Here is a 15726-nt window from a genome sequence, read left to right on the forward strand (position 1 = left end):
TGTATAAACAATAATAAAATGTATGTTGTAATTTATTTAACTCGAAATACATTTTATTGCTCTCAAAAAAGAGAAAAAAATGTTTATTTAATAAGTAGACATTGCTTTTCATGCAAACTAAACGTTCAAAGTGCCAAGAGGCAGATGAGTGATTGTTTGACATTTAATTTAAGCGAAAAGCAATGTTTACTTATGTAATAAACATTTTTTTTTATATATTCTAACATCAGTAAAACCAATTTTGTAAGCAATTCTGCAAAACAAACTAAATGTAAAGCAATAAAGGAAAAAAAAAGGTGAATACAAAAAAAAAATAATAAAAAAAATAAACCAATTAAAAAAACAAAAAAAAAAAACAAAAAAAAAACAAAAAAAAACAAAAAAAACAAAAAAAAAAAACAAAAAAAAAGAAAAAAAAAATAAAAACAAAAAAAATAAAAACATACACACAAAGAGGGCTAAAACCTCCGCGGCGTTGAACCGGGTTGATGCTCTAGCGCGGAAGGAAAAAAAAAATTAAACACCTTACACTTTACTAATGCTACATATTACTAACAAAACAAATGAATACATCATGCTCAAGTTTGATACTATGAAACAATTTACACAAACTATTTATACAATCTAACATAGTCTGGCTAATTGGTTCTCACCAAAGCCATAAATTCCACGAAAAAAAAACATCAGTAAAGTGTATTTTGAGTTAAATAAATTACATACAGTCTTCTTGTTGCAACTTGTCTTGGGATTTTTCGCCAAATGGCGTATTTTTGAAAACATGGATTTTTTTTCTTAATTTAGAACCTCTCTGGATATAATTGGGAGGTACCGTGTAAATAAATAATAAAATAAAATACAAAAAAAAACATTATTGCTTATTTTCAGTATTCAGAATGTTTATCAAGATGTAATGACTTATAAGAGCCATGAAAATTTTGTTGGAAGTGTGCTATATTTGGAGCCCAGCAGTGAATATCCCGATGGACTGGTTGTTACAGGTGGCTATGATAAGGCTATTTTTATTCATAAACCTGGAGAACCCTTTCATACCTATGCCATAAAAGGAGAACATACAAACACAGGTAAACCTCCCTATTAAGGAATAAATTAGAAGGCACTCTGGATCTTCAAGATTGTTTAAATATGGTTTTCTTTTCAATTCTTACATGTACAGCTGCAGCCATTGCATAGTTTACACCCTTACATATCTATAGCATATTTCAGACATGTGATTCAGTATACGGAGAATAGGGCCAATGCAAACTAAATGAGAATTTTGTTGACGATGTTGCCGCTTTCAACGGCAGCGGCTGTGCAAGGTAGTATTGGGCAGGTACTTGTAGAAGATTATCGCTGTTAACTGCTGTGAAATACTAAATGAGGATTTATTTATGATAATTCACAGAATGGCAATCTCGCCTGCAATATACAACCATACTGTTTCTAACGTTTGAAGCTGAGAATAGTGGGCAATTTTTTGACTTTTTACCTTGTTTAAACGCACCTTTTACATCAAAGTGATGTTACTAGTGGTGGGCCCAGAATAGGTTGAATTCTACGAGTAGGCATTTTGAGTTTAATGCTTTGTATTGTATTTTTCAATATATGAGAAATTTTTGACAAGCACTTTAGACGTTTAGCAAATCCTTACGACACTGCGATTTTACAGTATTACAATGTAAAATTGAAGGTATAAACTATTCAGTGACGGCAGCTGTACAATGTGTATGAAGAGATATACATGTGTACACCAATATTAATCTGATTATTTTTTTTATTATTTATTAAATTAACAATGCACCTAATCTTAAAATTAACCAGGATTTTACGTTTAAGTTAAACTTCTACTGCGATTTTACAGTATTACAATGTAAAATTGAAGGTATAAAATATTCAGTGACGGCAGCTGTATGATGTGTATGAAGAGATATACATGTGTACACCAATATTAATCTGATTATTTTTTTTATTATTTATTAAATTAACAATGCACCTAATCTTAAAACTAACCAGCATTTTACGTTTAACTTAAACTTCTACTGTACTGTCCTAGGTATTCCCAACGGTTTCTAGGAATTCCTAGGAATTTAAACTGATATACTACATTCGCTCTCGCGAGATTTTTTTTGAGACATTCGGAATAGGAAACATACAACACAAAAATTCCTACCTCACACTATTAACTGCTAAAATCAACTCAAATCAACTTAATCTTTCATTAAAAAAAGAAGAATTATTAGAAATAGTGGGAGTGTCTACTAATCTCATAAAATTTTGTGAAGTTTATTTCTACAAAATATTTTTATTTTGTACAATAAATAATTTTCTCATTTGCTATCAATACATTATAATGGTTTAAATAAATAATTATTGATTGGCGTAAGGTTTATGTTATTTTTATGTCTGTTTACTATTAATAATATTGGATATGAGCAGGTGCATTGGTTTTGTAGTAATTTCCAGTCACTTCTGACAACTGAATTTTTCAAAAAAGAAATTACTAACGTCAGTGTCAAAAAAAATCTCGCGAGAGCGAATGTAGTATACTTATACATTTATCACTATCACACAAGTTCAAAAGGTTTGGCGAGTTTTAGCCTGCGGACTAGGTCTTGATTATCTAAAAGTTTTAACACTTCCCTGTTTGTATGGTTGTAGAGTCAGTTTTCGTGATCCTTGGCAATCTTTTTTAAATGTTGTTATACCAAGTTCCTTATGTAGGTCTTTGTTGCTGATATACCATGGAGTGTTCACTATATTTCTTAGTATTCGCTTTTGGACTCTTTGAAGGCAAGCATAGTTACTCTAACTAGTATAGCCCCATTACTGTAAACCATAGGAGCAGGGCCCCCGTAAGGGTTACTGGCGCCGGTGTGCAAAAAAGAATTTTGGCGCCCCTTAAAGCATTTTGGTTCATGTTCCTTTATTTTTTAGGTAGGTAGGTGCTTGAAATAAAGCAAAAAATTGAACTTTAGAATTCATATTATATTTGTTCCATTCACTCACGGTAAATTATTGCCAAACCTCCGACTTTTAAAGTCAATACCTTTCTAATTCGAGTTATTTGGAAGTAAATATGTTCATTTTTCAACAAAAAAACACGTTTTCAGACGGTTTTTCGCAAATAACTCCAAAAGTATTTTATCGAAAAAAATGTTCTTAGCAAAGTATAGCTTATAAAGAAGTGAAAATATTGTATATATGAAGTCTGTAGACCCAGTAGAAGCAGAGTTGTAGTTAATGAAAAGTAGGTTCTTTTTTGTAAAATTCCAAATCGAATATTTCAACGTGAAATAACCAAAAAATCAAGCACTTATAACAACTCACTTATAAACTCATAACAACTTTTTAAAGTGTTTAATAGAAGCTGTATTTTTGTTTTTTTTTTTAAGTTTCTAACATCAAAAGTGAGTAAGTTATGCTCAAAATAATGTTATGTAAGTTATGCATCTCAAATAAAATTAATCGTTACCGATTAACCACAAGTTACTTTACGTATGCATTGTTTATACGATCTGAACTTTCATCGGTTCAAAATACTTATTTTTGAAAAGTATGTAGTTAAAAGGGCTTGCACTAACCACGAGTATATATGCAAATTTTGAACAGCCAATTTTTGTGTAACAGGAAAACAAGGACCCCAAAATGTTCAGAAAAGCAAAATCTACATTTTTTTACTGCATGAGATTTTTAGTATCACTAATAATTTTTAAGGTATTTTGAAAAAACGGAATTTTTTTCAAGATTAAAAGAGAATTTTTTCAAAAATGAGCACTTTGAACCAATGAAACTTACAGATCATATAAACAATACACATGTATATAAAGTAAATGGGAAAGCGGTAACGATTAATTTAATTTGGGGGTGTTTTTTACCAAAAAAGGGACCAACTTTATGTTGATTGTAACTTACTTACTTCTGATTCTAGAAACTTTTTTAAAAAGCAAAACTAAAGATAAAAATGTTAATTTTTTTAATCTTTAAAAATAGTTTTTTTTAAACACTGTAAAGAAGATGTAATGAGAACCTACTTTTCATTATCTACAACTCTGCTTCTACTTCTACTGGGTTTACAAACTTCATATATAAATTATTTTTTTCACTTTTTTGTAAGCTATATGTTTACTAAGAGAATTTTTTTCGATAAAATACTTACTTTTTGAGTTACTTGCGAAAAAAAAAACCGTCTAAAAACGGGGTTTTTTGTTGAAACATGAACATATTCACTCGCAAATAATTCGAAAAGTATTGAATAAGTGAAAAAACTCTATAGAACAAATAATGTTGCTTAGAATTAGTCAGTTTATCCAATTCCGGACTTATTTTGAACATATGTTGTTTCACCCTCGAGAATGAGTGAAACTCATCCCCAGGGCAAAGCACACATCGGCACAATATTATTTTTCTTTTTTGACATATTAGCTATGTGTATGCCACATTTCCTATCAATCCAAGCGGTTCTTAAAATTCACAGTAAAAACCGTGACTAAATGGACTACATATTATTATTTGTAGACTTTTTCTTTTAGTGCTTATTCGTTTCGAATATTGGCAATCATTCTGACTATAATTATTTTATTAACTGATGCTTTAAATATATTTTAGACTAAAATATCAAAAAGAAACAAACAGAATATAATCATAACAAAATAAATTAAAATGTCTGACTTCTGATACGTTCTCACAAATAGGAATCCGCAGTAACTGGTTGATATACTAATAAAATTTCGAGTGTATTTATACTTTCTTCTTCTTTATGTACCGTGTTCGTATTCAGACGTTGGTCATCATAATGTTTACAAGTTCCTCAAAGCCTTCTCTATCGGCTGTTGCGTGAAATAATTTTTCTACTGTGGAACGACACCATTGTGTAATATTACACAACCATGAATGTTTCTTTCGACCAATTTATCTCTTTCCCTCCACTTTTCATATAGCACATATGAAGCACATTTTTGTGAATTTTTTTCAAACTATGGTAGAATTATTTTATTTTTAAATTAAATAAATATATTATTTATATGTATATATATGTATTATAAGGCGAAGTAGATGGTATTTTGGTCCTCGGATTATATGGCCGAAGTATTCTGTTTTTCTTCTCTTATTCTCCTATTTATACCCAATCCCTATTTAATTTCTCAACTTTTATTTTAAAATTAATTTTTGTTTTTTGTTTGTTTTTTTTGCAATTTTTGACCTCGGGTTTTGGCGGCCCTAAAGGATGCCGCCGGTGTGCATTGCACACTTTGCACATATGGTAGCGGGGGCCCTGCATTGGAGCATACTGGTTGGAGCATTTGTTTGTAAACTAATACCTTGTTCTTGATTGTAAGTTGTGAGTTTCCACCACAGGCGTAACCAGGATAATCCTAAGGGGGGAGTTACAACTACTGGAAAGGGGGGTTGCAACTACTGGAAAGGGGGGTTGCAACTACTGGAAAGGGGGTTGCAACTACTGGAAGGTCTTCGAGGGGTATGGTGTTAAGCGTATAGAGCTCAAAGTACATCCCAATGGGGGGTTATAACCCCCAAAACCCCCCTGGTTACCCCTATGGTTTCCACCCAATAACCAATATAACTTCTTGTATTTCAGTCTTAGTTCTTCAGTTTTCTTTGTGATATATGTTCCTGCCACTTTAATTTGCTATCCAAATGTAGCCCTAGGTATTTAACTGTTTTCTTGTGCTGAACGATTTTATCGTTTTTTCTAACTGGGTGATTATTTATTTTTTTATAAGTGGAATCGATATGGTCAGATTTCCCTTTATCAATTTTTCTGCACGATTTATTATTCCAGGTGTTTATTTTGTTCACTGTATTTTAGAGGTGTCTAGTTGTTTCTTCGACTGTTTCACCAACTGCTAGTATTGCAGTGTCATCTGTAAATGTAGCGAGTTTAATATTTTCTGTAACAGGGATCTCACAGGTATATAATAAATATAGTATTGATCCCAGAACACTGCCCTGTGGGATTCCTGCTTTGATTGGTCATAGTGCTGAATATTCGCCTTCCTGTTTAACTCTAAAAGTTATCTTCCAGATATGATTGTAATAGAGAGACATGTTGGATGGGAGGATATCTTTTTAATTTTAGTAATAAGCCTTTGTGCCACACCTTATCAAAGGATTTTGGTATCTCTTCTAGAAATATCTCTATAATATTTGTTATGTGATGTATTTGGCCTATTTTTGTGGTACCAATATAATATTCACTCTTCCACCATTTTGTATTCTACTAGTTTCTATGCTATTCAAACTTTCTAGGATTATTTTATTGAATTCTTCAGAGGTAACCTCTATTACTAGCTGGATGGGCACCACCAAAGTTGTTCACATTATTTAGGTTCTTTATTTTGTATATGTATCTGTATAGGTATCTGATTATTAACAAGTAAAATAATGCCATGTTATTATTAACAAAATATATAAATATTTTTAATGTCCGACTGGTATATTATTTGACAAATAATGACATGATTTCGAAGTCAATTAAGTATGATATAGTGCCCTAGGGCGCTATTTTGAAAAATATAGTTATTAAGGTACCAAGGGTAGTATAAGGATAATAACGCTTGAGGTATATACGTTGACCGAAATCGTTATTATATCTATAATACCCGTGGTGCCTTCAACGTTTAATGTCCGACTAAATTCTTCTTTATATGCAAAAAATTTGAATGAATTTTGAATTAATTAATTTTCAAATAAGTACATTTACCAGCAATAGTCGTAACGTAATTGTGGTAACCATAGTTTTACTTGGGTTTTTGTTTGTCAACTTGACAGTATTTAACTAGTTATTTAAATTTAATGCGCAAGGCGTTATTTTCAAAATAAATCATGTCATTATTTGTCAAATAATATACCAGTCGGATATTAACGTCATTAATGGGTATTAAATTTAAATAACTACAGTAGGAAAAATGAAATAATTATTATTACATGTACTTGCGCTGGGCAATTTTCTTTGTGACATGGTGACAGGAAAATACATCGTGTTTTATATGTTCGTTCATGGGTCTTCTTTCATTTTTCCTATTGTAGTTAAATACTATCAAGTTGACAAATAACAACCTAAGTAAAACTATGGTTACCACAATTACGTTACGACTATTGCTGGTAAATGTACTTATTTGAAAACGAATTAATTCAAAATTCATTCAAATTTTTTGCATATAAAGAATAACCTAGTCGGACATTAAACGTTGAAGGCACCACTTTCGGTCAACGTATATCCCTCGGGCCAAAGGCCATCGGTATATACACTATTGACCTCAATCGTTATTATCCTTATAATACCCTTGGTACCTTTAGGGGGGGGGGGGGTTGAATTGAAATCAACATATGAAGCACATTTTTGTGAATTTTTTTCAAACTATGGTAGAATTATTTTATTTTTAAATAAAATAAATATATTAAGTACAATTCAAAGAATATTTAAGAAAAAATTCAATCCAAAATATTGAAAAATAAGCCATTGGTGACAAATTTTGGCAGGCAGCTCAAAAAAAAATGGATTTTGCGGTGGACATCAGAACTCATCACTGGATCATACGAAACCAAAAATTTAAAAAGATTTAATTAGCTTATGAGTTTCACGAGGTAACAACGTCGAGTTTTTTTGTTTTTAATGATTTTTGAATTTTTTGAACTTTGTGAACTTTTGTGAAAACCAACATATTTAATATTGTTGAACAAAAAATAAGCACACAACGAAAAATATCTCGACGTTGTTACCTCACGAAATGTCTAAAGAAAATATATGCAAAATTTCAGGTAGATCGGTCAAGTAGTTTTTCAGTTACAATGTCCACTGCATTTGAATAAGCAGTTTTGAGAAAAATGCGTTTAAAGTTTTGATAACTGCATCTTCATCTTCTTATTTGTCTGCCAAATCGTAAAGTGATGAACATTGGAATATGTTTTTTGAATTGCGGAGTAATCTACAAAAGAGAAGACGAACAGTTGTTTAACGTTTCTCACTACGCTCAAGCGTGCTGGCGCGAAGCCGCGGCAAAGCGGGTCGAAGGTAGGGATATTCAACACTCTGTATCTCGGGTAATTTTACTCCGATCAATCTGAAATTTTCAGAGAGTATTCTTGAAAGTATGCATTTTTATTTGAAATAATAAAAAAAAATTAAATATTTCAAACCATACCCCCCTTAATAACTATAAATTATAATTTAAAACACCTGTGCCATTTTTAGTAGTGTGTGCTTCTCAAAACACACTTACTTACTGAAAACATACTTTATCGCAAACCCCATTTAAATACACCTCTGAACAGTGATTTTGAGTTTTTAAAGTAATTTTTATATAATATTGCTTTTAGTATGTGCTCTTACAAAAGGTGTTGAGCCCAATACATTCTTCAGTGCTTCTTGGGATAATACAGCTAAATACTGGTCTTTATCTATATCTACTTCAAAGCCAGTACAGACATTTTCTGGGCACGCAGCAGCTGTGTGGTATGTCATACAAATTAGTAATGGAAATGTGGTCACTGCATCAGCTGATAAAACTATAGGAGTTTGGTCATTAGATGGTCAAAGACTGCAATCTATATCAGGTAAATATATAGATTTTTTTTAATTTTAAAGGATACCGCACACATATTATGGAAAATATAATGTCACATTAAATGCAATAAATTTACATGAATAGATTCGTTTTGAAATTACAATAATTTCATATTATTGCGCCAGCTCTGAATTTTGTATAATAGCAGCGTAAATTGTAATAATGTTTATGGTACATTCCATGTCAAATCACTCAGGCAAAAAATTTTGGATCTCCGATTTGTCTGAAAATTGGTATATAGCTTCTGCGGGACGTAAAAATAAGATATTTAAGGTCAAAAAATCTTCTTCTTCTATTTTTTCTCAAAATGTTATTTTATGCGATTTTACAGTGATTTGGTGTTTATTTAAACAAATTTGCATTTTCTGTCGTAAAATATCAATGAAAAACATAATATTTTAATAGAAAGGACTCAAAAATGTCATTATATGGCATTATAACAAGTTATTTTGAATCAAAACAAGTTTTTGATCAAATTTTATAGTGTAAAAAACGTTAAAATACCGTTTTTTACATTTTCCTCCATTCCCAAAATACATCATCATCGATTTGGCTGAAAATTTGCCAACAGATAGCCAAAAGATAGGACTTTAAGTGGTTGGAAGGATTTGAATTATATTACAATACCAACAAAGTTACATGCAGTAATATCAGCCTCAAAAGTATATATTAGGCCAGTCGGGATAGCATTTGACCTAGAATGCCGAGCTGCCCAAAATTTTATTTTTTTGATCTTTAGGGGAGTCAATAGTAGCCTAAATTTAAAATCACGAATGAATTCCTCCGTTACGTTAGCCGCCATCTTGATTTTAAAGGAGAACCTGTTTTGCTCAATATCTCCACCATTTTTAACTTTTCGACAAAAATGTTCGGAACTGAAATTGTTCCAAATAAATCGTATTTACAATTATTACAATTTCTTTTTAACAGTTTTTGTCGTGAGGTCAATATTTTCGAGTTAATTGTACTTACAGTAGACGCCTATATTTTTGACTATAATATTGCATGTAACTTTTTTGGTATTGTAATATAATTCAAATCCTTCTCACCACTTAAAGTCCTGTTTTGTCTATATGTGGGCAAATTTTCAGCCAAATCGATTATGATGTATTTTGGGAATGGAGAAAAATGTAAAAAACGGTATTTTAACGTTTTCTACACTATAAAATTTGATCAAAAACTTGTTTTGAATCAAAGTAACTTGTTATAATGCCATATAATGACATTTTTGAGTCCCTTCTATTAAAATATTATGTTTTCCATTGATACTTTACGATAGAAAATGCAAATTTGTATAAATAAACACCAAATCACTGTAAAATCGCATAAAATAACATTTTGAGAAAAAAGAAGATTTTTTGACCTTAAATATCTTATTTTTACGTCCCGCAGAAGCTATATACCAATTTTCAGACAAATCGGAGGTCCAAAATTTTTTTTGGTCCAAAATTGAGTGATTTGAAATGGAATGACCCTTATACGAAATCACATTTTGAACTCCATAAAACTGTCACTCATAAATACTATTAGTCTAGAGGCTACCGAAAATAGCTGCCCAGCTTGAGCTAAGCCGATTAGAGGAACTATATACTTTTGTACGACTGACCAAATTAGAAACTACTTTATCATCTATAAGAGAAGAATAAACCTTTACCTTAATTCACGAAGAAAGATTTATGAACTGGTAGTTTCATCATCATCCTGACATCTACACTCGTAGCGGAGTGATTGCAATCCTCTTTGGGCTCTTCTGATTCATTTGTCGTGGAGAATCAGTGCGCATTAACATTTTGGTTTTACAATTGGTTGTGTGACTTGCCGTTTTCTACGATATTTCTCCATTCGTTACTGTTTTTGCTTAGGGTTGTCCATTCTGTAATTCCCATCTTCTTAAGTTCCGCAATGATCTGGTTCTCCCATCTCGTTTTTGGCCTTCCTCATGGTCTGCCTGATAAAGGTCTCTATTTGGTGATTTTCTTGATAACTGTGTCTGGATTTCTATGGTCTATATGTCTGATCCATCTGAGTCTCTGTGCCTTGATAAACCTGACAATGTCTTCTCCTTTCAAAAGTTCTCTTGCTTCATAGTTCATCAGATTTCTAAATTTATCATTACCTAAGTTTATTGGGCCTGCTATTCTCGGAATGATTTTTCTCTGTATTATCCTCAATATTTCTTCATCTTTCTTTGTCAAGCGCATTATTTCAGCACCATATGTGATTACTGGCAAGGAAAAAGATTTCAAGCTACAGAAATGAGATACTTAAGAAAAGTGGTGGGAGCAAGAAGATTACACAAAAGAAGAAACGAAGATATAAGACATGAATTACAGGTAAAATCGCTCAACGAAAAAGTTGAAGAAAAGAAGTTAAAATGGGCTGGACACATGATAAGAATGAGACAGACAAGTGAAAATGACATATGAGGCCAAAGCAGTAGGTAAAAGCACGAGGGGCAGACCAAGGAAAAGCTGGAACACTAGTGTAAACGAAATACGAAAGAAAAGAGGAACATCGTGGCAAGAAGCAAAAGTTTTAGCAGCAGATAGGAAGAAGTGGCGTAAATTTGCAGAGAGTATTATATAAAGGAGGAATCCTCGACACCTAAGGGTAAAAGAGGCAGTCGATTATGTATGTATGTATGTGATTACTGGTATAATCGCTGCTCTGTAAATTTTCAGTTTAGTATTCTGAGTAAGCTTCTTATCTTTGAGGAAGTTGTATTTCGGTAGGTTCTGTTTCCTGCATGGATTCTTTCATTGATTACTATGCTTCTATCATTAGCTCCAATAACTTAATAACTGAGACCCCAATATATTGAAAGTGTTCTACCTTTTCAAACTCACATTCGCCAATATTTAACTGTGTCACAATATCTGTATTTTTTCTTGAGCGTATTAGGTATTTTTGTTTTATTTTGATTTATTGCCAAAGCAGGGGCGGCTAGTGATAGTAGAAGGTGGTGAGGCACACTATACCTGAGGAATTTTATTATAATGGTTAGCTTCTCTTTAATGACCGGAAGGTCGATTTTGTGACGTCATAACGCTAGGACGAAGCTAGGACAAATAATCCTGGACAAAAAATCCCCAGACAAATAATCCCCCGGACAAAAAATCCCCACAAAAATCCCCACAAAAAATCCCGGGCAAATAATCTCCACAAATTATTTAGACAAAATATCCCCACAAAAAATTCCGGACAGAAAATCATTAAGAAATATTTGCTGCCGATTAGTTCTCTAAAAGTTTTCCCGTGAATGCGATAAGACTCAAATGCTTTCAGCCTCAGTGTATAGAGTTATTTTGAATTTCAATTCCATATCAAAAACTTCAAATTTTACGTAACAAAAAAAAGTGTGAGTTTTTTCAAACATCGTGGAAGATATGGGGAATGAGGTAAGGCTGTGAGAATCATGTTCCAATATTATTTGCTTAAATCTTTTGCTCATTATGATTTGAATAACTATGTTCAAAACATTGCCATTGTCCAAAAAAATTTGTGGAGATTATTTGTCCGGGGATTTTTGTGGGGATTTTTTGTCCGGGATTATTTGTCCGGGGATTATTAATTTGCCGAACCCTCGCTAGGGCGTCTGCAGAACGGCGCCGTAATTATTTTAATGCTTGCAAACGATATTCTTCTTCTTGTTTCTCGAAACTCCTTATGCCCCTCAGGGGCGTCGGAGGTTTTATTCATCTTTTATCCATCGCTTCCATTTCTTGCGGTCCTTTGCCAACTCTTTCATTTGTTGATGTGTTTTTCATTTTTCCTGTCCAATTTCTATAATCTGATCGATCCATCTCTTCCTTGACCTTCCTTTCCTTATTTTACCATATCTTTTCGATTCCATCACCTGCTTTGGTAGTCTTCCCTGGTCCATTCTGTTAATGTGTTCATACCATTTTAATTTTCTTTTTTGTATCTTTGTTATTATCGATTCCTGTTTCAGTCTTTGTCTAATATCTTCATTTCTTATTCCGTCCAATTTCGTTTTTCCTGCTATTTTTCTTAGCTGCTTCATCTCCTCTGCGTTTATTGTACTGTCTATTTTTGCATTGTTTACCCATGTCTCACTTGCATATATTAAAGTTGGTACAGATATTGCGTTGTATACCTTCAGTTTTGTTTCTTTATCTATTTCTTCCTTTCTAAATATTGTTTTATTTAGTGTATAGTAGATCTTATTTGCTTTTTTAGCTCTGTATGAGATTTCTTGATCTATCTTTCCATCCTCTGATATTATTACTCCAAGGTATTCAAACGTCGAGACTGTTTCTATTACATATTTCGTTTTTTGCACCTAAATATCGTTTGGTTTATTTCTTCCCTTTTCTTTTGGGTTACTATCATGGTCTTCGTTTTCTTTACATTTACCTCCATTTTCAAATTTTCTATTTCCTCCACCCAGATATCGATTAATTTTTGCATTTTCTCTTTATTGTCTGCTATTATTACTAAGTCATCTGCATATAGTAATCCCTCCATTCTCACTGGTACTAAATTCCTGTACCCTATTGTTGACTGTAATTGCCTTGACCTCCTTTTAGCGTTCTTCATTACTCTATCCATTACTAATATAAACAAAACTGGGCTGAGACTGTCCCCTTGTTTTATTCCTCTCCTTAGGTTTAAACTAAGGAGCAAACCATATTAAATAACAATTTTATTCGCAAAAGAATAGCAACGAAAGCTCTAAGCCTCCAACAGGTTCACACTCATAGGAGCTGTTTTTAGCTAAAAATAATTACTATAATACCACATATCAAACCAATATGAATAAGATGTTTCGTCCTTCCTTGGTCTCATCAGCGTTGTACAGCCATATTAAGCAAACTTTACATTACATACTACCTACATGACAACAAACGGACAACTGATTCTGTTAATATTAATCAGTTGCCAAAATGAAATTATTGTACGCAAACAATATACCCATAAACACGTGATAATTTCATTTTAGAACCAATCTTATATTGTAAATGTATTGAATATAGGGAAATACAAACAAGCAAGTAAGCAAATTACTGTTACATTATAAGATTTATTTTTATGTTAAGTAAACTAAGGGTTAAACTTCGTTTTTTTTTGGTATTTTATTTTATGTTTTTTTTTATAAAAAGCGTGCTTATAAGAAAATAAATCATAAAAGAAAGCATGATTTCTAAATTTTTTATTTATTTAATTAATTGGCATTAATAAATGCCACACAGCCAGTATGACATTGATAAAATCTTCTAAACATAATCTAAACTTTTAAACTAATATAAAACTATATCTAAAACTACTTTACAAAACTACAATACAAGCGTCCATAGCAAATAAGGGAAGCAAGGTCAAGTACCTAACTTCATAACTAAAAAATCACATGTTTGAAGCATGCCTCAAGGATGGATGAATTTCGTTCCCAGAATTGGTGGCACATTTTTCAAATTTTGCCGCTTTTACTGTCCCATTTTAAGAAATGGTAGTATGCTAGACAAGGAGGTTTGAAGCAAGCCTCATCTGTAATGATTTGAGAAAGTTGGAATGAGATGCATGATGCATATAATACTGGCACGTGGAAGACGGATACAAAGATAAAGAGTCAGGGCCGTACCGATTTTAATTTTTTTTCATAAAAATAAAGTTATTTAGGAAATTTCAAAAAGTTAAATTATATTTAAAAAACTGATTATGAAATACCGAAATAACGTAAATAGTCGATTGAAATACTGGTGAGGCACTGCCTCACCTGCCTCATAGGACAAGCCGCCACTGTGCCAAAGCCCTCTTTGCACAACTTCTCAAATTCTTCCTTTAAACTGTTTCGGTTTTTGCCATATAAAGCCCATAAGTTTTGGCCAATAAACATTGTGGTTTTACTTTTTAGGTCATAACGATGCAGTTAGATGTTTAGAAGATTTTCCAGAAATGAAGTATTTTATAAGTGTATCGAATGATGCATCAGTAAAAATCTGGAGCTACGAAGGAGAAAATATGAATACACTTTATGGACATTCTAGTTTTATATACAGGTAAAGTTAAGTAATAACATATTTTTATTCACTGATCTATATCTGATATTCAGCCCTGTGATGTATGATCGAAGTTATCTTTAACATTTGAGTTAAAGTTAAAATAACTCTCAGGGATAACGATGCCTATAACTATTTACGTAAATTCGATGTGATGTATTCGTCACCGTTATGAGATAGTTATTTCTTAAAACGTTAAAGAGAAATAACATTTGAGTAACAAAGTTTGAAGTAACAAAGAGAACCTTATGTAGAAATAGTACAAGTTGGAGTGAGTGCGAGATATTGGTCGGAACATGGCACAGGCTTAACAGGATTGAAAGATAACCATAAAAGCAGCGTTGCCAGAGTTGGTACAATTGTACCAGTTTGATACAATTAACAACCAAACTTTTGATATACTAAAGTATCTTAAAATAAAAACCTCAAATTTTGTGATATAAGAAATTTGCTTCAAATAACATTAAGCGACGTTTTTTTAAAGTTTTTGTACAAAATGTGTTGGTTTAGTCCATTTTGTGTCACCATTTCAGTCATTCCAGTGCATTTACAAAAAATTCTCTGGCAACACTGCATTGCATATGTTTATAAATTTCAAATTATATTCAACAATTATATCTCAATTTGATTTTTGTATGATTTTTAAAACTGTATTACCCTTCTATTCTTAAATTATTAGCTTCACTTTTTATTGTTTAACTAGCTGACCCGGCAGACTTCGTACTGCCTCAGTAGATAAAAACAAACTTTTGTATACAATAACCTTAAAATAAACAAAAGGAATTCGTAATTAATAAACAAAAAATGCTCGATGTGAATGAGTTTTTATTATTATTTTTAATTAATTACACATGATGTTTGAAGTAATAAAGTTTAGTTAGAAGTAACAAAATAAAGTTTGTAGTGCAACAGTTACAATCTTAAATTTGTTTATCGTGTAATGAATATAGCAGCTTTATTTTATCTACATTCAAAACAACCCTGTATTTATGATTGGGTTCGGGGTGGTTCCAACTCTATAGGTGTTGATTAAATAAAATGAAATAAAATTAAATAGAATTAAATAAAATTTCATAAAATTATATAAAATTGAATAAAAGTATATAAAAATAAATAAAACTGAA

General features: G+C 31.7%; 1 protein-coding gene across 1 annotated transcript in view; it reads left to right on the forward strand.

Moving 5' to 3' along the window:
- Positions 1 to 15726, forward strand: part of LOC126888784 (phospholipase A-2-activating protein) — an 85073-nt gene that overhangs the window by 7235 nt on the left and 62112 nt on the right. The window contains exons 2-4 of the mRNA XM_050657154.1: positions 886 to 1082; positions 8338 to 8574; positions 14458 to 14602. Coding sequence (XP_050513111.1) covers positions 886 to 1082; positions 8338 to 8574; positions 14458 to 14602 — 579 coding nt within the window. The remainder of the gene's footprint in view (positions 1 to 885; positions 1083 to 8337; positions 8575 to 14457; positions 14603 to 15726) is intronic.

The sequence above is a fragment of the Diabrotica virgifera genome, chromosome 7 (assembly GCF_917563875.1).
Source record: "Diabrotica virgifera virgifera chromosome 7, PGI_DIABVI_V3a".
Classification (NCBI taxonomy): domain Eukaryota; kingdom Metazoa; phylum Arthropoda; class Insecta; order Coleoptera; family Chrysomelidae; genus Diabrotica; species Diabrotica virgifera.